General features: G+C 40.8%; 2 protein-coding genes across 2 annotated transcripts; both read right to left on the minus strand.

Annotated features, from left to right (window-relative positions):
* Positions 1 to 547: 547 nt before the first annotated feature.
* Positions 548 to 5,460, minus strand: pwwp2a (PWWP domain containing 2A). Its single transcript, XM_068709306.1, has 2 exons — positions 4,704 to 5,460; positions 548 to 3,365 (listed from the first exon to the last, which is right to left on the minus strand). Exons 1-2 carry the CDS (start codon positions 5,438 to 5,440, stop codon positions 1,439 to 1,441), a joined length of 2,664 nt encoding a protein of 887 aa, XP_068565407.1. The 5' UTR covers positions 5,441 to 5,460; the 3' UTR covers positions 548 to 1,438.
* A 1,240-nt stretch (positions 5,461 to 6,700) lies between these two features.
* On the minus strand, positions 6,701 to 21,839 carry oatx (organic anion transporter X). Its single transcript, XM_068709309.1, has 16 exons — positions 21,442 to 21,839; positions 20,639 to 20,673; positions 19,633 to 19,797; positions 19,488 to 19,561; positions 19,285 to 19,414; positions 16,531 to 16,634; positions 16,149 to 16,303; positions 15,695 to 15,863; positions 15,485 to 15,608; positions 15,280 to 15,395; positions 13,063 to 13,117; positions 12,478 to 12,637; positions 9,748 to 9,856; positions 7,584 to 7,662; positions 7,230 to 7,357; positions 6,701 to 7,064 (listed from the first exon to the last, which is right to left on the minus strand). The coding sequence occupies exons 2-16, from the start codon at positions 20,663 to 20,665 to the stop codon at positions 6,917 to 6,919; spliced, it is 1,743 nt and encodes a 580-aa protein (XP_068565410.1). The 5' UTR covers positions 20,666 to 20,673; positions 21,442 to 21,839; the 3' UTR covers positions 6,701 to 6,916.
* Positions 21,840 to 22,040: the final 201 nt, after the last annotated feature.

Below are 22,040 nucleotides of genomic sequence, written 5' to 3' on the forward strand. Positions count from 1 at the left end.
AGAGAGAGAGACAGGTGTCACTGATGACATCATCAGACAGACAGAGAGAGAGAGAGAGAGAGAGAGAGAGAGAGAGAGAGAGAGAGAGAGAGAGAGAGAGAGAGAGAGAGAGAGAGAGAGAGAGAGAGAGAGAGGTCACTGATGATGTCATCAGGTGTCTGATGCTTTTCCCTAAACTCTGTTGTGTGAAAAATAAATTCCAGCGATGTTGTTTTGAGATTCAGCTCAGACATAATCAGGATCTCAAAACTTAGCCAGTTTCAGCCATTCCAATATTTATCCAGTACCTGACTGTATATTTTCCCGCTCTGGTTATCACAGATGTTTTTACATAACATCTGCATCGTGTAAATGTCTGATTTAGTCTCCACTGATTGAATCAGCGGTTTCTATTGAAAATAGAATAAAAACCCGTTGCAGACGTTGAGTAAAAACATCTGGAGACCCGTTTACCAAACATCTGTTTGCAGTTGAGAGGCACCGCTGTGACTCCTACCGTAAAACCACCACAGAAGAAGAATGAGTTCAAATGATGACGATTCAAAGAGAAGTTTGACAGTTTTTTTAATAGATTTAAAACATCAGAAAAAAACAAAACATACAGAAGTCGATTCGATGGATTCTATTGTTTATGATTCTATTGTTTATCTTTCTATTGTTGTTTCCATTATTTTGTCCCAAAAGTTTCTCCTTCAGGATCTCTGATCTGCAAACAGACGGTAAAAAGAGTCTGACAGCCGGAAGAGAGGGAAATCACCTTCATCATCATTTTATCATCGTCATCATCGTGAGAGCAGAGCAGCCGTCCTGTCTGTCTGTCTGTCTGTCTGTCTGTCTGTCTGTCTGATGTTGATAAACTGAGTATAGAGTCTCAAACAGATCAAGTCTGATCCAACATGAACATGTCACATGATCCCATACAGGACCACGGAGACCTGATGTCCTGGACTATGACAGTCTGGACCCTGTTTGAGACCCCTGGCCTCAGTTTGAACAACACTTTGTGTTTCAGTTTTCATCTTTGTGAACTGAGGAATGTGTTCAGTCTCAGCAGAACCCAGAGAACCCACTAGAACCATCACGCCTCATTTAGTGTTTGCGTTTGTAGCTGACAGCCAATCAGAGGGCTGGATCTGACATTAACCACAATGCACCAGGACAGTGTCTCTGATGACATCACTATGACATCATCAGGTGAAGCTGCGTTCACACTAGCGCTCAAACGACATCTAGTGTGAACAGAGCCTGAAACTGAGGACCTCTGTGAAGACAGGGGGAGGTGACCATAGAGACAAGCCCCGCCCACTGAACGGTAAATGAGAAGCCCCGCCCCCTCCTACCAGAACAGGAAACAGAAACATGAGTCAGTTTCTGACAGACAAGCTCCTCCCAGAGGGGCGAGGCTCGTGTTTAAGGGGCGGGGCATTAGCAGCTGATGCTACGTCTCAAACTGGGTGAGCAGCGCCCGGACTTCAGGTGTGAGTTGTTTGGCGGCGCTGGCGGCCTCGGCGATGGCGCGGCGGTACGGCCCCTTCCTCTTCCTGTCGAAGCGAGACTGGAAGCTCTCGAGGAAAGGAGACAAGTGGGTGAGAGGCAGGAAGGAGGTGGTGGGCGACCCAAACCAGGAGACACGAGCCTCCTGCCTCACTGACAGACCCGTGTCTCCTCGGCGAGAAACCGTGATGCCGAGGACTCGAGCCGGCCACCACGGGAAACCGTAGATCTTCGCCCAGACGATGTCGCCGACGCAAACGCTCCGACCGTCAGGGAGCGAACATTTAGAGACTAACTTAGAGAAGACGGACGAAGACGAGGAGGATGAGGAGGACGAAGAGGAGGTGGAGGACTTCCTACGCCTCTTCAATTCACCTTCCTCATCTTCCTCCTCCTCACCGCCGGCTCGGGGGGGAGGGGTAGTGGGAGAGGAGGAGGGGGGGTCTCCAGGAGGGGGGAGGTCAAAAGTCTCTGTGGAGCTGCACTCTGAGTGGGAGGAGTCCAAGGAGGAGGAGGAGCTGGAGGAGCAGGGGGGAGGGGCCTCTACTACCTGCTCAGGGGGGGGGCGGACCTCCTCCACCTCCAAACTGGAGGTGCAGGAGGTGGAGGGGGGTGTTGGAGGACATCTTGTGGTTGAGGGAGGGGGCAGAGCTTGTGACGGGTCTTGGGGCGGGGCTTGTGACGGGTCTTGTGGCGGGGCTTGTGGCGGGGCTTGGGGCGGGGCTTGTGGCGGGGCTTGTGGCGGGGCTTGTGGCGGGGCTTGTGACGGGTCTTGGGACGGGGCTTGTGGCGGGCCTTGTGACGGGTCTTGGGGCGGGGCTTGTGACGGGTCTTGTGACGGGTCTTGAGGTGGTTCTGGGTTGGGTGTGGGGGTGGGGCTTGAAGCAAGTTTGGGAGGCGATGAGCGAGCGCTCTGTTTGGACGAGGACTCCTGGCTGTCGTCGGTACGATACCTTTGGGGTTTGAGGCGCATCCTGGGTGGAAGCGCCACGTGGGAGCTCGAGCTGACGGCGGCGCCACCGAGATGCTGCAGGCGGCGAGTGAAGTGCACCTTCTGGTTGTGGTTCTGCAGGGCAGCTGCTCGGGTCACGGCCTTGGTGCGGTCCTGGTCCTGGTCCTGGTCCTGGTCTTTGGGTCGGCGAGGCGGCGGCTGTGAACTCCTCGCGAGTTTCTTGAGAACCTGCCGAGCTTCGGGGGAGTCGATGGCCGAACCTTTGGCCAGAACCTTCTTGGGGTTCAGCTTCAGACACATGCGGCTGGATGATGGTGAGGATGAAGATGAAGCCACGCCCCTCAGGACACGGCGAGAGGAAGATGAAGATGACACACGTATCCCTGATGACGAGCGTCTGTCTGCAGGACGTCCTCCCTTGTCGTCACTTCTCAGCCGTTTGACCTCAGAGGAGATCGGTCCCTCGGCCGGTCGTCGTCGCCGTGACGCCTCCTCGCTCCTCAGATCCGCCGGGCCCCGCCGGGACTCCCTGTGCCCCGCTGACGCCACCACACCTTTGCACTTGTCGCAGAGCACCTGGCGGGGGCGGAGCTTGATGGCGTTCATGATGGAGGTTGGCTCCTCGCAGCGGTAGCGCCGCTTTGGCCGTTTGATCTTGCGTGGCAGCGGCTGAGGTAAGGCCTGGTTGTAGGTGTCCCTGATGAACAGAGGAGGCGGGTACGCCGCCCCGTCCTGGAACAGGGGCGGCGGTTTGGAGGTCCAGGGCTGAGGCTGGGGAGGGGGTGGAGCCACGGAGACCTCTTCCTGTTTGGTGGACGGGTCGACGACGGTCGCCGGCGGTGACTGCACAGACATTGGAGGTCGACTCTGGTCGTCCCGTCTGGGGAACACCGTGACGGGGATCCCGTACGGTCCGAACCTGAAACCACGAAGGATGAGAACCTTAGAGACTCAATGACACCGAGATCTTACAACTGTAGAGCCGTCGAAACACAACAAACAAACAAACATCGACATACAACAAACAAACATCAAAACACAACATACAATTCACTATATATATATATATATATATATATATATATATATATATATATATATATATATATATATTATATATATATATATATCCAGTACCTGACTGTATATTCCAGTATTTATCCAGTACCTGACTGTATATTTTCCCGCTCTGGTTATCACAGATGTTTTTACATAACATCTGCATCGTGTAAATGTCTGATTTAGTCTCCACTGAATTGAATCAACAAACAAACATCAAAACACAACAAACAAACATTCACTAGAATCTTTTTGTGATTCTAGTGAATGAGTGTAAAGTTTGTCCATCTCTCTGAGGTCACGTTTCTGTTTTAAAAGATCTTTTCTACGTTACACTGAGCGTTCACACTCGGCCGGAGTTTTAGAGCCCAGAGGAAAGATACGTTTAAAAACGCTCGCGAGAGTTCGGGTTAGTTTGAGGTTACCTCCTCGTGTGGATGACGTAGACGTGTACGTCATCACATTACCCGACCATGTGACCCGTTCCAAAAGAAAACAAACAAACTTGTTTATCGATCGACTACCAGGTTAGTCTAACATGGACAACTGATTACAGGTTGTTGTCTTTACTAGCAGCTAAATACTATTATACTACTACTACTACTACTACTACTACTACTGACAGGAGGAAGCAGCTGTTATCAGGGCGGTATCAACCCAATGGAGCGGACCACTTTGAGGCTTTGAGGAGGGTGACGTACACAAAACGGACCATTTTTCTTATCAATGCTTATTTTATAACTATTGTGAAGTTCACAAAGAAAAGACGGTTTATCAGGAACACGTCCTCGTCTTCAGCTCTGGCATAATAATATATTATTAATAATGATTTATTATTATTAATAATTAATATTCATAAATGTATATTAAAACATTATTATTAATATATTAATAAAGTATTATTATATTCATAGTATATTAATCATATTAGTAATATTAAGAACAGCACATGAGGATCTCAGACAGCATCTAAAATTAATTTGATCTATATATTTAATATACATCCTGTTAAAAAAATCAGTTTTATGAATATTTTTGGGTTCTTAATTCTATTTTACTAATTATTTGTATTAACATTTAATCCGTCAATGATTTTTGTTTATATATATATATATATATATATATATATATATATATATATATATATATATATATATATATATATATTTTAACAAAAATCATGTTAATAAAGTTTTACCTTTTTGAAACATCCATCAGAACTCCGGAGAAAACCTTCTCCCCCAACCGGAAAGACACCACCAGCGCGTCATCGATGACGTGATCCAGGGAGACCCGGACTTCAGACCCGGGACTGAGGTCCTGGGCACCGAGACCGGGCTCAGGACCGGGATCAGGACCGGGACCAGGTCTAGAGAAGTCCTCCTCGGTGGGTTTCTCCTGCTTCACGGTGTCCGTCGTCAGGCCCGCTGAGTTTATACAAGGGTCCGTCTCCGGGTCCAACATGGCGTCTTCCGCTTGGATCAGAGCCCTGTAATCGCGGTCCGTAGTCACATTGGTGCTCGGTTCCGATGGTTCCGCCAGAGACAAACCGGCCTCTGTGACGGGCGGGGGATCCGGGAATGAGTGCAGAAAGACGGCAGAAGGCTGCAGGATGCTCCGGTAAATCTCTGGATCTCCAGGTACTCCGGTACTGAACCGGTCCACCGTGAGGTTACCGGTGTGTTCATCGTTACCTCCGGTCTCAGACGACTCCATCTCCGGCCTGACATGGCGGTGCTCCTCCACACCATCATCCTCCACCCGCACCAGCTGCACGACCGGACCGGTCTCCCGTGACCCGTCGGTCTCCAGCGGGTCTCCTGTTAGTCTTGGTCCGACCGGACCCGGTTCTACCGAGCCCTCTTCGTTCGTCGCCGCGGTTATTGTTGTTATCAGAACCGCAGCAGCTGCTGGCTCTGCAGCCACGGCCGCCATTTTGTTCCGCTGTGCCTCGCCCCGCCCCCCACAACGATACCGCCTGCGCAGGCGCACAGCCCGTTGGCTGGAAGTTCTGTCACTCAAATGAAACGCGGCAGAGCGTCGTCTCTGATTGGACGATGAGTCAGAGTACGTGATGCGTCATTGCAACGTCAGCAGGCGTCATTCTTTATCGGAAACAAAAACATGGAGAACTAAAGAGCATCAATGTGATCGATCACCAGCTGATCATATATTTTATATATATATATATATATATATACATATATATATATATATATATATATATACATATATATATATATATATATATATATACATATATATATATATATATATATATACATATATATATATATATATATATATATATATATATATACATATATATATATATATATATATACATATATATATTACATATACATATATTATACATTTATAAAGTATACCTTTGGTACTTACTGATGAATATTAAGTCATATGAGGAACATTGATTGTTATCACTGCAGGTGTGATAAAGACATTTAACATGTTTACTTGTTCACATAGTACTTTACAGGGTAGTATTAGTACTTTACAGGTATTAGTACTTTTACTGAAGTATAAGATCTTTTTCTTTCTTCCAAATAATAATTATGAATTAAGTAGACGAGATCAGACTTCATCTTCATCATCTTCTTCTTCATCATCTTCATCTTCAGGATGCGTTGACAGAACACTAAGGTGAAGTCGGACAGTTTTCATCCTACAAAGAATAAACAGGAAGTCACAGAAACAGTGACTTCCTGTTAGATCTGTAGGCTAGTTGTAGTTTACAGAACGCTTTGATATGTTTTATATAAATAATCTTTATTTATTATTATTATTATTATTATAAATCACACAAGATATGTTTTTAGATTAAACCTTTTAGACTAATAGTCAACAATCTAACATTAAATATTATAATTACACAGAGAATTATGATTTTCTACTAAACGTGTTTGTTGTCTAATCTAAGAACCAATCAGCTCTCTGATCCGGAGACAGCAGGCGTTTCCCATCATGCTTTGGGGTCACCTGGCTCTAAAATCTATGGCCGCCTCGCTCTCGTGAGGTCATCGATGACCTCGTGTTCATGACGTCGGAGCAAGTCGGACACAAATCTACCCAGCATGCATTGTGATCGATTCTGATCAGGACCGGCTCATCTCTAACAAGTCTATAGCTGAGACACGTGGTCTCATGCAGCCTGAAACAAAGACAACAATGATCTGATATTAATCAGTTTTATTTGTGTTACACTGTTATTGGTTATTGATTTATTCATCATTAGTTTTAACTTCACTTATAACTAATCAATAATCTATAATCAAACATCTGAATCTCTTTATTCAGACTGGTTCAGACTGGTTCAGTTCAGCCGTCTGATTGGTCGAGGTTCAGTTCAGCCTTCTGATTGGTCGAGGTTCAGTGGAGCCGTCTGATTGGTCAGAGGGCGTTCAGGCCCGTCCCTTCAGCTTCCTTCAGCTCTTTTAAAGTTACACCTTCAGTTGAGGCCACACCCCCAACACCAATGTCCACAGCCTCTTTCAAAGACACGCCCTCTTCTTTTTGCGAGGCGGGGCTTGTTCCAGACCTTCAAACCACAGACAGTTTATTTATTTATTAATTGATTAAGACCAGCAGCTTGCTAACAAAGCTAACGGTGTTAATAAAGCTAATGATGCTAATGAAGCTAAAGATGCTCTAGAAGCTAACACTGCTAACGAAGCTGATTGTTAGCCGTTAGCCATTAGCTCACCATCTCTCTTCCACGTCTTCGATGGTGTCGGGCAGCGGAATGTTAAGCGTCTCCGGCAGGAAGCAGGCAAAGCAGCCGGCCAACACTGCCGACCCCCCGTACACCATACTGGGCAGAGCAGGGAATACCTGGGAAATGTAGTCCATAAGTACTGTTAGCAACAAGTAGCATTAGCAACAACGAAGCTGAAGCAGAGAGACCGGAGAAGATCTGTTTTAAGACTGTAACAAGGATTGTTGATATATTTATTATTTAGATCAATGACATAGATTTTATGAATAAAGAGTATTAAAAAGAATAATTATTAATCAATGACTTGATGATTGTTAACAAGGTTTGAATCAGCGATGTCACCTCATCCAGGATGAGGACGGCAGGGGCCGCCATGCTGCCAATTCTGGCCATGGTGGAGACGAAGCCCATACCTGTCTGTCTGAAGACACACACACACACACACACACACACACACACACACACACACACACACACACACACACACACATATATATATATATATATATATATATATATATACACACACACACATATACATACACACACACACACACAGACACATATATATATATATATATATATATATATATATATACACACACACACATATACATACACACACACATACACACACAGACATATATACAGTTGTGGTCAAAAGTTTACATACACTTGTAAAGAACATAATGTCATGGCTCTCTTGAGTTTCCCCATTATTTCTACAACTCTGATTTTTCTCTGATAGAGTGATTGGAACAGATACTTCTTTGTCACAAAAAACATTCATGAAGTTTGGTTCTTTCATGACTTTATTATGGGTTAACAGAAAAAGTGATCAAATCTGCTGGGTCAAAAATATACATACAGCAGTGCTAATATTTGGTTACATGTCCCTTGGCCATTTTCACTTCAATTAGGCGCTTTTGGTAGCCATCCACAAGCTTCTGGCAAGCTTCTTGTTGAATCTTTGACCACTCCTCTTGACAGAATTGGTGCAGTTCAGTTAAATTTGATGGCTTTCTGACATGGACTTGTTTCTTCAGCATTGTCCACATGTTCTCAATGGGATTTAAGTCAGGACTTTGGGAAGGCCATTCTAAAACCCTAATTCTAGCCTGATTTAGCCATTCCATTACCACTTTTGATGTGTGTTTGGGGTCATTGTCCTGTTGGAACACCCAACTGCGCCCAAGACCCAACCTTCGGGCTGATGATTTTAGGTTATCTTGAAGAATTTGAAGGTAATCCTCCTTCTTCATTATCCCATTTACTCTCTGTAAAGCACCAGTTTCATTGGCAGCAAAACAGCCCCACAGCATAATACTACCACCACCGTGCTTGACGGTAGGCATGGTGTTCTTGGGGTTAAAGGCCTCACCTTTTCTCCTCCAAACATATTGCTGGGCATTGTGGCCAAACAGCTCGATTTTTGTTTCGTCTGACCACAGAACTTTCCTCCAGAAGGTCTTATCTTTGTCCATGTGATCAGCAGCAAACTTCAGTCGAGCCTTAAGGTGCTGCTTTTGGAGCAAGGGCTTCCTTCTTGCACGGCAGCCTCTCAGTCCATGGAGATGCAAAACACGCTTGACTGTGGACACTGACACCTGTGTTCCAGCAGCTTCTAATTCTTGGCAGATCTGCTTTTTGGTGGTTCTCGGTTGACTCTTCACCCTCCTGACCAATTTTCTCTCAGCAGCAGGTGATAGCTTGCGTTTTCTTCCTGATCGTGGCAGTGACAAAACAGTGCCATGCACTTTATACTTACAAACAATTGTTTGCACTGTTGCTCTTGGGACCTGCAGCTGCTTTGAAATGGCTCCAAGTGACTTTCCTGACTTGTTCAAGTCAATGATTCGCTTTTTCAGATCCATGCTGAGCTCCTTTGACTTTCCCATTGTAGCGTTTGTGGGCGTTTGTATCCAATGAGCCCTATTCAAATGGCCTCAGAGAAGTCACCAGCTGTAGTCACTCATAATCACTCACAAGAAGTTAAGAGGCCATGCTATGAAGCTCATTTCATTGACACAACTTTCTAAGTCACCAAAATTGCTAATTTATGTTGCTGTATGTATATTTTTGACCCAGCAGATTTTGTCACTTTTTCTGTTAACCCACAATAAAGTCATGAAAGAACCAAACTTCATGAATGTTTTTTGTGACAAAGAAGTATCTGTTCCAATCACTCTATCAGAGAAAAATCAGAGTTGTAGAAATAACTGGAAACTCAAGAGAGCCATGACATTATGTTCTTTACAAGTGTATGTAAACTTTTGACCACAACTGTATATATATATATATATATACACACAAACATATATATACACATACACACGCTCACATACACACACACATGCACACATATATATATAGATATATACACACACACCATGTTTTATTTGAGTTTATGTGGGACATTTTCATTCTGTGATGTCATATGTAAACATGTCCTCATCTTTGTGTCTCACATATAAAGACCTGTCTTGCTGAAGGCAGTCTGTCTCACCTGATGACGGTTGGGTAGAGCTCTCCAGTGTACAGGTAGACGGTGGTGAAGGAGGCCGAGGTGAAACCTTTACCGAGACACGCCAACACGGTCCTCATGGTCTGCATGTCTGTGTGTTCATAAAGTAATAATATACATTACATTATGTATATTACATTACTGTAATGTAATGTAATGATCAATAGATTGTGTAACATGAAACAACTAGTACACACATTATATATCATTAGTGCTGGGCAAGTTAACTCGTTATTATCACGTTAACGCATTAATTAACGCCGACAATTATTTTATCGCATTAACGCAGTTTTTTTTTAATGCAATCCACACCAATGTCAGCAAATCACCAAACCAGCGGTGGAGGAGTCTTCATCACTACGTTGATGCAGCGTGTGGAGGAGTAGAGATAAACTAAATACGAGCTAACAGACGCCACAGAGAAGTGGAGAGATACAAACTGAGGACGACTAGTGTTGAGAAGACGTGGGTCTGAGGAACGTTCTCAGGATCATGAATGACGTCAAGTAGGAGCCTCCCTCCAGACGCTTCGTCACCAGAAGAACACACGAGTCGTACGAAGAGGAGAGGACTACAAAAGAGACGGAGTCACAACGCGCACCGGCCGTCTCTCACCGGAGACTACCGGACATAGCTGGGTAACCGTCGTCACCTCTGAGTTACGGTGCATTAGGTTGATGAACAGTGGGAGCTGCGTTCACATGCTCTGACTGTATGAAGACAGAAGAACACATTTTGATGAAACGTGTGGAACATTGTATTCATGTTGCACAGCAGTGGAATGTTTAAATAAAGTCACACACTGAGCACAGATAGTAGAAATATAACTGATACTGTGTGAAGAATACTGCTGTTAAAAAGAACCTGATCTGTTTAAAGTGATTCAAACCAAATGTTATTGTACTTCTGGTCATATAGCAGTACTTTAAAATACAAGTGAGTAATACACTGCTTTTGAATTCATTATTGAACTTTGCGCATAACAATGAGATTAATTGCAGAAAATCATGCGATTAATCGAGATTACAAATTGTAATCGTTGCCCAGCACTAATCATTATGTATCATTATGTACAGTATCATATATATACTGTATATATATATATATATACTGTATATATATATATATATATATATATATATATATAAAACAAGCTGATGGTTATTATAGAGTGTGACTCTGTGTGTTAATAAAGTAATAATATGTTTTGTTATCAATAGATTGTGTAACATGAAACAACTAGTACACACATTATATACATTATATATCATTATGTATCATTATGTATCATTATATATCATATATCATTATGTATCATTTTATATATCATATATCATTATGTATCATTATGTATCATTATATATCATGTATCATTATATATCATGTATCATTATGTATCATTATATATCATATATCATTATGTATCATTATGTATCATTATATATCATATATCATTATATATCATATATCATTATGTATCATTATATATCATATATCATTATGTATCATTATATATCATATATCATTATGTATCATTATATATCATATAACATTATGTATCATTATATATCATATATCATTATGTATCATTATATATCATATGTCATTATTTATCATTATGTATCATTATATATCATATATCATTATGTATCATTATATATCATATATATACTGTATATATATATATATATATATATATATAAAACAAGCTGATGGTTATTATAGAGTGTGAGTCTGTGTGTTAATATGTAATAATATGTTTTGTTATCAATAGATTGTGTAACATGAAACAACTAGTACACACATTATATACATTATATATCATTATGTATCATTATGTATCATTACATATCATATATCATTATGTATCATTTTATATATCATATATCATTATGTATCATTATATATCATATATCATTATGTATCATTATGTATCATTATATATCATATATCATTATATATCATATATCATTATGTATCATTATGTATCATTATATATCATATATCATTATATATCATATATCATTATGTATCATTATGTATCATTATATATCATATATCATTATGTATCATTATATATCATATATCATTATATATCATATATCATTATGTATCATTTTATATATCATATATCATTATGTATCATTATGTATCATTATATATCATATATCATTATGTATCATTATATATCATGTCTCTTCCATATGACTCTCACTCTGGTGCGAAAGCTCAGAATAAAATACCTTGTTCCTTTTCACCATGTGACAAAAACAAAAGTATTTTGATTTCCAAATTTATCGCACAAACAAAATGTAAAGGCCTATAGTGTCTATCAACGCTACCTGTGTGTGGTATCATGTTAAAGGTGTGTTTTAGTGTGTATTATTGTGTGTATAATGTGTTTTAGTGTGTATTAGTGTGTGTATAATGTATATTAGTGTGTATTAGTGTGTGTATAATGTGTGTTAGTGTGTATTAGTGTGTGCATAATGTGTATTAGTGTGTATTATTGTGTATGTGTATCAGTGTGTATTAGTGTGTGTATAATGTGTATTAGTGTGTATTAGTGTGTGCATAATGTGTATTAGTGTGTGTATAATGTGTATTAGTGTGTATTAGTGTGTGTATAATGTGTATTAATGTGTATTAGTGTGTGTATAATGTGTATTAATGTGTATTATTGTGTGTACAATGTGTATTAGTGAGTACTACCTGTGGGGACGAAGATGTTGGCGAAGATGATGACAGCAGACACGAACAGACAGGTGGCCTGAGAGACCCGCCTCCCCAGGTAAGTGAGCATGCCCAGAGCCATCAGTTTGGCGGGAAAATCAACAGCTCCAAAAATGATCTGTATCTGGTAGATACTCACCTGGAACAAGCAGCAGCCAATAGGAGGACAAGAAGGGTTAAACCAAAGTGAACAAGCATGAGAGAGACAGACAGAGAGACAGACAGACAGAGATAGACAGGTAGGCAGGTAGAATTGTAGACATAGACATAAGTACAGAAAACACATCACACACACATCACTAAAGTAACTTTAACAGAATCACTTTGTGACTCTAACGTGTGTTTGTTTGTTTGTTTTGAACCATCCACAGCTTTTTCTCTGAGCGTCTCATAACGACGCTAAAGGCTCATCGGGCGTCGCTGAGGGGAAATGAGAACGGGTTCACAAACAAACAGGTGTGACGTTTCCGCTCTCTACCTTTGAACACATGATCTAAACCTCTGGTATCAGGTGCACGTTTAGCATTAATTATATTATATATTAATTATATTCAGGTGACTCACCCCGAACTTCTGCAGGTCCATCGCCAAACCATAGTACGCAAAACTGGTGGAGAACCTGCAGAGGAAGACATACTGATGATAGACAGGTGGATAGGTAGACAGGTAGACAGGTGGATAGGTAGACAGGTAGACAGGTAGACAGGTAGATTTCTTTTCCAGATCTCCTTTATATTTTCATTTATTCATCACAGACCTCAGAACTCTAGTTCAATCTGAAACACTCGTATTTTCATAAAAGACAAAGTCAAGATATTTATATATATATATATATATATATATATATATATGTATATATATACATAAAGATATATATATATATATATTATATATATTATTTATATATATTATATATATAAATATATATATATAATGTAGGTGCCAAATGTTTCCATCAAATGCCTTTCCTCTATATGTACACTGGGTGGCGCTGTTCTTGGGTCCTGTGCTCACCTATATAAGCAATTATTAATTATTATTATAGTTATTATATTAGGTAATTATTGACATCAGGTGTTGGACCCCAGAAAGGGGAAGTGTTTTGACCGCTGTCGCGGTAAGAGTGAGTTTGCTCCACTGTGTGTACCACGGCACGAACAAATAAACTAATATTCATACCAAGTGAACGTGTCGGTGGATTATGTCTGCAATCAAAAGGTGAACGCGGAGGTAATCAAGGCTGACAGAACAGCGCGTCAGACAGATTGATCCGGAAGAAAAACAGCACCTCAGTAGCCCAAGTAATGGACCCGGCTCCTTTAATCTTAAATATATAAATATATATATGTATATATTTATATATTTATATATATATAATATATAAATATATGTATAATATATATATTATATATATATTTATATATATTAGTGCTGGGCAACACTTACAATTTTTAATCGCGATTAATTGTTAATCTTATTGTTATGCGCAAAATTCAATAATTAAAAAATACAAAAAGGGATGCCGAAATAACTGAATTCATGTTTTGTTAGTTCTCTCCACAAGACGACAAACAAATAACTTTTAAAATACTTGTTTTCTCAATGGAGCTCAGATCGATCAGTGCTATGCTAAGCTTACATTGTAGCAGCTCCATCAACACTCAACATAACGTCTTTGAGGCATAAAACGGCAGCATCTATTCATTGTTTGTATCGTATAGTTTACACACACACATTTATACACATAGTTTGGTCCGGTGTCTACTAATATGAGGTATCGTAGAGCTCTGGGTGAACACAGACGGACACAGTATTTGTTTCCTGAGTCAACGTCAGGACATCAGTGATGACATGAGGAGTGTCTCTATGCTGATAGGCTATCGCGCCGCAGCGCCCACCCCAAATGCTCTCATTGGTTGAGACGCGAGATGACGCCCATCCCAAGCCAATCCTGATCATATATCAATATATATATATATATATATATATATATATATATATATATATATATATATATATATATATATAAAGCATTTTGTGTAGATTCATCTTTTCCTCTCTAACCAACACAATGTCATCAGCATAAAATAGAATACCAACATTTATATTGTGAGTCAATATGTCTCCATGATTTACATAAAGACCACACGTCCATCCCACTAAAAGGGACCGAGGTTTAGGGAAAGATGAAGGTCCGGGTTCAAATAACAGCTGAAGTGGGTTAATTAGTCTGTTATTGAGGGAACCTGAATAATGACTTCAAACTGTACTGATCAGGTAGCTGATAGCTTTGGCTTCTACAGATGTAGGTTTTATGTATTTATCATTTATCATTCTGAAAGCCTGTAATGTACCTTCATGTACTACCTTCTGCCCTTCCTCTAGTGGGATCTGACTAGTCAGCAGATAGTTAGTTAGTTAGTTAGTTTGGGCCATATGATGCATTACTCGTACCATCTTCAAGACCACATATTAATCTACAGATTTCATTGTAGAGTTGAACATTAAATAGAAGAGGACTATTAATGCATACAGATTACTATAATCCCACTTAAATATTTGATCAGTCTCAAATGAAGACTCATCATTTTCCATTATCTTCTCCATTGGAATCAACTTGCTCTTCTTCAGACCCAATTATTAATGTATTTCCCTCCAAAATTGCTGTGGATTGCTAATTAGTGATTCTCTCTGAAAACATCTCCTAAAGCCTAAAGCTTGTATCAAAAAGAAGTTGATATTATTATTATTGTTATATATAAAGCAGGTGAATCATCTGACCAGACAACCACCAGACAGATGGAGATCCGTCTCATCGCTCTGGTCTTCAGAAGATCGTACGCTGTGAACGTCGACCGACTCGACTCAATCTCCTTATTCATGTGAGAGTGAAGAACCTGCAGGTTACAGAAAAGTGATCTGAGCTTCTGATCGGATATCACACATCTGTATACCAGGGACAGACAGAGACAGACAGACAGGTTACCTCCAGGGTTAATTTGTCCACAACCTCTGGTTTTCCGTTGATTCGAGCGACTCGATGAAGACTCTTTAACGCGTCCTCAGACTGACGGTTCAGAACCAACCAACGAGCTGACTCTACGTACCACCTGACCAATCAGAGAACAGTCGGATCAGAACTCCCTGACCAATCAGAGAGCAGGAAGAGCAAGTAGATTTGAAAGTGGACACTGACCAGCTGTAGCTGAAGAACAGGAACATGGGGGCACAGACGACCAGCTGTAACTTCCTCCAGTCTCTCAGCCAATAGGCAAGCCCGGCCAGGATCATCTGACCAAAGGTGAAAAAGAAGGAGCTTAGCGTGCCCACTAACGTCCTCTCTTTGGTCGGGATCCACTCCACCTCTGGAGACAGACAGGTAGACAGGTAGACAGACATGCTGATCAACCTCTGAGGACACATCATCAGATTCCATAAAGAATCAATACAAAAACCAAAAACGTTAAAGAACCTGCAGTTCATGATCGACAGACAGGTAGACAGAAAGACAGACAGGTGACAGACAGACAGGTAGACAGGTACAGACAGACATACAGGTAGACAGAGATACAGACATACAGGTACAAAGACATACAGACAGGTAGACAGACAGGTAGACATACAGACAGGTAGACAGACATACTACGTACTCAGTGAGACTCCATTCAGGATGATGCCGGACACCGCCATCCCACTCAAAAATCTAAAAACACAATAGGCGGAGTATGAAGGAGAGAGGGCGGAGCTACAACCGAGAATACCCAGCTGGAGGTACGACCATATAAGGACAGACCGCCTCCCGAACCTGAGAGAGAGAGAGAGAGAGAGAGAGAGAGAGAGAGAGAGAGAGAGACAGAAAGGGGGATTAGTATTGATTTGATACATGTTCACAGGACAACATGCATCTAAAACATTGACTTAACAACATTGCTTCATATCCACTGTTGGTTCAAAACATCACAGGTCAAAGACTTGAATGTTTATATGTATGTTTGCAGTGTTAACAGGTGAGTTTTACCAGGTGAGTTTTACCTGTCTGAAAGACCTCCGAAAATAATGGCTCCTGCTAAAACTCCGCCCATATAAATGGTCTGAATCATCTGTTTCAGAGGACGCAAAGAACACACCAGCTCCCACTGAAGAAAAGAGACAGATTCAGAGTGACAGTAGGACTACAACCTCCTAAAGTACCTCCTAAATTACCACTAAAACCTCTTAAAGTACCACTAAAACCTCCTAAAGTATCAATACTACATCCTTAAGTATCACTACAACATCCTAAAGTATCACTACTACCTCCTAAAGTATCAGTACTACCTCCTAACGTATCACTGCTACCTCCTAAAGTATCAGTACTACCTCCAAAAGTATCACTAAGACCACCTAAAGTATCACTACTACCTCGTAAAGTATCAGTACTACCTCCTAAAGCATCACTACAACCTCCTAAAGTATCACTACTACCTCCTAAAGTATCAGTACTACCTCCTAAAGTATCAGTACTACCTCCTAAAGTATCACTGCTACCTCCTAAAGTATCAGTACTACCTCCAAAAGTATCACTAAGACCACCTAAAGTATCACTACTACCTCGTAAAGTATCAGTACTACCTCCTAAAGCATCACTACAACCTCCTAAAGTATCAGTACTACCTCCTAAAGTATCACTATTAGCTCCTAAAGTATCACTACTAGTCGGGGCCCTGTATGCAGCTACCCTTCTCAATTCCTGTCCTGATAGTTCATAGAAAAAGACAGGTGAGGCTGCAAGGAAACAATAGTAAACCTGCAAACTTATCAAACTCAACACTCATTCCTCGTCAGCCTGTCCAAATAAAGCTTTAACCACATTAAACTTAGCTTTATTAAATGTCACTTGGATATTCTACCAACACACTTTTTCAAAAATATTTCGAGCTGCTTGACCACTGATCTTTTACAGATTGTAAACACATCCCTTTTCTCAGGTGTCTTCCCACAAGTGCGGTTTAATAACTGCAGTTATTAAACCGCTCCTAAAGAAGGCTAATTTAGACTCCGCTACGATGAAAAATTATAGGCCAATATCAAACCTCCCATTTTTAAGTAAAATAATTGAAAGAGCGGTTTTTCAACACCTGAACAACTTCTTGGCTGTAATTAACAGTTTTGATGTCTTCCAGTCAGGCTTTTGACAGCACCACAGTACTGAAACTGCTCTTGTTAAGGTTTTCAACGACATCCACTTAAACACAGACAATGGCAGAACTTCAGTCTTAGTATTACTAGATCTCAGTGCTGCATTCGACACGGTCGACCATGATATACTACTAGAAAGATTAAAAATCTGGGTGGGACTCTCTGGCACAGCTCTTAACTGGTTTGAATCCTACTTGAAGGACAGAGAATACTTTGTGTCTGTAGCTAATTACACATCAGAGCTGACGAAAATGACATGTGGTGTTCCCCAAGGTTCAATACTGGGGCCTCTTCTGTTCAACATCTACATGCTTCCACTAGCTCAGATTATGGAAAACAACAAAGTGTGTTATCATAATTATGCAGACGACACACAAATCTACATAACTATATCACCAGGGGACTATAATCCCATACAGGGATGGGCTAAATGCATTGAACAAATCAACAGCTGGATGTGCCAGAATTTTCTTCAATTAAACAAAGATAAAACGGAAATAATTGTTTTTGGTACCAAGGATGAACGATTGAAAGTCAGCACTCAGCTTCAATCACTGATGTTAAAAACCACAAACAAAGCCAGAAACCTAGGTGTAGTTATGGATTCAGACCTCAACCTGAACAGCCACATCAAGACAATCACAAAATCAGCCTCCTATCACCTGAAGAACATATCAAGGATTAGAGGACTTATGTCTCAACAGGATTTGGAAAAACTTGTCCATGCATTTATCTTCAGTAGACTGGACTACTGTAATGGTGTGTTTACGGGTCTCTGTAAAAAGTCAACCAGAAAGCTGCAGCTGATTCAGAGTCCTCACTAAGACCAAGAAAGTGGATCACATCACTCCACTTCTGAGGTCTTTGCACTGGCTTCCTGTCCAACAAAGAATTGACTTTAAAACCCTGCTGTTGGTTTATAAAGCACTGAATGGTTTAGGGCCAAAATACATCTCTGATCTGCTGCTACCTCATGAACCAACCCGACCTGTTAGGTGGTCTGGGACCGGTCTACTTTCTGTTCCCAGAGTCAGAACTAAACATGGAGAAGCAGCATTCAGTTTTTCTGCTCCACATATCTGGAACAAAGTCCCAGAAAGCTGCAGGTCTGCAGAGACCCTCAGCTCCTTTAGATCCAGACTGAAGACTTCTCTGTTTGCTGCTGCCTTTGATTGAACCTCATTCAAGGATATTAATCAATTTCTGCATTTTACTACTGTATTTTATTTCTTAAACTGCACTGCAACTATTATTCTTTTATTTTATTTTTTTTTTAGCTTTTTAGTGTTTTAATGACTGTTTTTAATGTTTCAACGAATGTTCTTAATTGTTTTTAAATCTCCTTTTCTTTTGCATTATGTTTTGATGCTTTTAATGGTTTTATGTGAAGCACTTTGAATTGCCTTGTTGTTGAAATGTGCTATACAAATAAACTTGCCTTGCCTTGCCTTACTACCTCCTAAAGTATCACTACTACCTCCTAAAGTGTCAGTACTACCTCCTAAAGTATCACTACTACCTCCTAAAGTAACAGTACTACCTCCTAAAGTATCAGTACTACCTCACTCTCTCATAACTACCGCGTAAAGTAGCACTACTACTCGTTACCTCGGAGACGGTGGTGGCGAGGAACTCTGAGTTGTCGAACGTCCATCCGTCCAAACATCCTTCTGTCTGTAGCTCGCTAACGTTAGCGGTGTTGTTGGGGAGTAACAGCTGCCACTGAGGCTCCACATACCTGAACAACAGGAAGTGATGTCAGAGGGACTTTCTTAGATTAGAGGAACTAAACAAAGAAGAATGACGTTTACCTCTTGCAGCGGTCCAGTCTAGTTCCTGAAGAGTCCATAGGGATAAAAGCTTTGATAAACTGTTTCTCCTCCACCTGCAACAACCAATCACATGAATCCATCATAGTACTGATATTAGCTAATCTGACAGGTGTAGACAGGTTACCTGGTAGTGAGACAGGTTGTGGAGGCTGTGATTGGTCGGCAGGCTGCAGTGGTGGGCGGGAATTCCAGAGACAAAGTTGTTAAGCAGATTCTGACTCGCCATCAACAAACCAGGTAAACTGATCAGAGTCACATGGAGCCACTGGTACCTGCCGAACCCGCCCACCTGGTGGGGTGGGGGTGGGGGGGTGGGAGGGGTTATATTACACACCTTCATCACAAGTCATCGGAATCAGAGTACATGAAGCAAACCACAGATTATATGAGGTAGTAATCAGATTATATGACGTAGTAATCAGATTATATGGCGTAGTAGCAAGACTACATGAAGCAGTAATCAGATTACATGAAGTAGTAGCTAGAGTACATGAAGCAGTAATCAGATTATATGATGTAGTAATCATATTATGACGTAGTAATCAGATTATATGATGTAGTAACAAGAGTACATGAAGCAGTAATCAGATTATATGACGTAGTAACTAGAGTACATGATGCAGTAATCAGATTATATGATGTAGTAATGATATTATGATGTAGTAATCAGATTATATGATGTAGTAACAAGACTACATGAAGCAGTAATCGGATTACATGAAGTAGTAACTAGAGTGCATGAAGCAGTAATCACATTATATGATGTAGTAATCATATTATGACGTAGTAATCAGATTATATGATGTAGTAACAAGAGTACATGAAGCAGTAATCAGATTATATGACGTAGTAACTAGAGTACATGAAGCAGTAATCAGATTATATGACGTAGTAACTAGAGTACATGAAGCAGTAATCAGATTATATGACGTAGTAATCAGATTATATGACGTAGTAACTAGAGTACATGATGCAGTAATCAGATTACATGACATAATAAGATTATATGACGTAGTAGCTGGAGTACATGAAGCAGTAATCAGATTACATGACGTAATCAGATTATATGATTTAGTAACTAGAGTACATGAAGCAGTAATCAGATTATATGACGTAGTAAACTGTCTCACCTCTTCCAGCAGGTCAGCGAAGCCCATCTTCTTCTCTACAGAAACACAATTTCACAGTCACAAGAAGTTCTGATCCAGAACCACAGAGAGAGTTCTGATCCAGAGGTACCTCAGGACGGCAACTCCCTAACAACAACAATAGAAACTGGGGTTTTCAGGTTTTCAGGTTTAGTGCCATCAGAGTAAACCCGAGAACGAAACAAATTCATAAAAATACACTAATTTGTAAAAACATTTTCTTTAAAACATGGACTCACTTTGAAAACTCAAGAAATGCCTTTGAATGGTTGTTTCAAAAACACAAAAACTGATCCGAATCTCCTCCAAACTATCCAGAACCTTCCGAACTATTCCTAACCCTCTCAAAACGGTCAAAACCTTCCGGTAAACTTTTTCAAACCTGACATAACTGTTCCAAACCTCCTCTGAACTATTCAAACCCTATAAACTATTCCAAATCCTCTCAAAACGGTCCAAAAACCTCCTGTAAACTGTTCTAAACTATCCAGACTTCCTCTAATCTGTCCACACCTGCTCCGTTCTCAACACTCTGTCACTTCACTAAACGTTCTGGAGTCTGTCCTCGATAAAAAAGAGATGAATGCAGAACGTTTGTGGATCTTTGTCATCACACTTTACTCAAAAGAAAGGTTGCCGCAGTGGTTTTCTAGTGACCTCTAATAATGTGAAATATTCGTATGAAGTCTGGTGAAAGTTCTTAAAGGATTACAGTTACAGTTACAGCTCAATACAAACACAAGGAAAAGAGGATTTTCTCTGGAAATCACAGGAAATGTACTCACAGTTTGACAGACGACTGGAGGACTGGACAGATGGACAGGTGGACAGATGGACGGATGGACAGATGGACGTATGGACAGGTGGACAGATAGACAGGTGGATGGCTTTAGGAGGAAAAGAAAAGTCAGTACCAACTTTTCTCTCTTGTATTCCTGTCTGTCCTCTCTCTCTCTGTGTGTCTCTCTCTTCTCTCTCTCTCTTGTCTCTCTTGCTCCTGTCTTTCTTTGTCTCTCTCTCTCTTATATCTCTGTCTTTCTCTCTCTTGTCTCTCTCTCCTGTCTTTCTCTGTCTGTCTCTTTCTTATATCTCTGTCTTTCTCTCTCTTGTCTCTCTCTCTCCTGTCTTTCTCTGTCTGTCTCTCTCTCTCTCCTCTCTCTCTGTCTCTCTCTCTGTGTCTCTCCTGTCGTCTTTGTCTGTTTAGTAGTCCAGACACACGGTTACATGAGCGACCCCCTCTCTCTTTGTTTTTCTTGGCTTAACAATCATTTGTTTTTCAGTTAATGGTTGAGCGTAATCTCTCTTTCTTTCTTTCTCTCTCTCTCTCACTTTCTCTCTTTCTCTCTCTGGAAGAGCTTAAGTCTGATTTTGTAGATCAATGAAT

The sequence above is a fragment of the Cebidichthys violaceus genome, unplaced genomic scaffold, assembly GCF_023349555.1.
Source record: "Cebidichthys violaceus isolate CVI_PGR_0920_01 unplaced genomic scaffold, fCebVio1.0.p SCAF_142, whole genome shotgun sequence".
Taxonomy (NCBI): Eukaryota; Metazoa; Chordata; class Actinopteri; order Perciformes; family Stichaeidae; genus Cebidichthys; species Cebidichthys violaceus.

Excerpts from the sequence above, each read along its gene's own strand:
- pwwp2a (XM_068709306.1), bottom strand. The coding sequence starts at position 5,440 with ATGGCGGCCGTGGCTGCAGAGCCAGCAGCTGCTGCGGTTCTGATAACA. Across the intron at positions 3,366-4,703 it reads CTGATGGATGTTTCAAAAAG|GTTCGGACCGTACGGGATCC; the intron begins GTAAAACTTTAT and ends TCGTGGTTTCAG.
- oatx (XM_068709309.1), bottom strand. The coding sequence starts at position 20,665 with ATGGGCTTCGCTGACCTGCTGGAAGAG. Across the intron at positions 19,415-19,487 it reads AGACTGGACCGCTGCAAGAG|GTATGTGGAGCCTCAGTGGC; the intron begins GTAAACGTCATT and ends CCTGTTGTTCAG. Across the intron at positions 15,609-15,694 it reads CTGTTCTTCAGCTACAGCTG|GTGGTACGTAGAGTCAGCTC; the intron begins GTCAGTGTCCAC and ends CTGATTGGTCAG.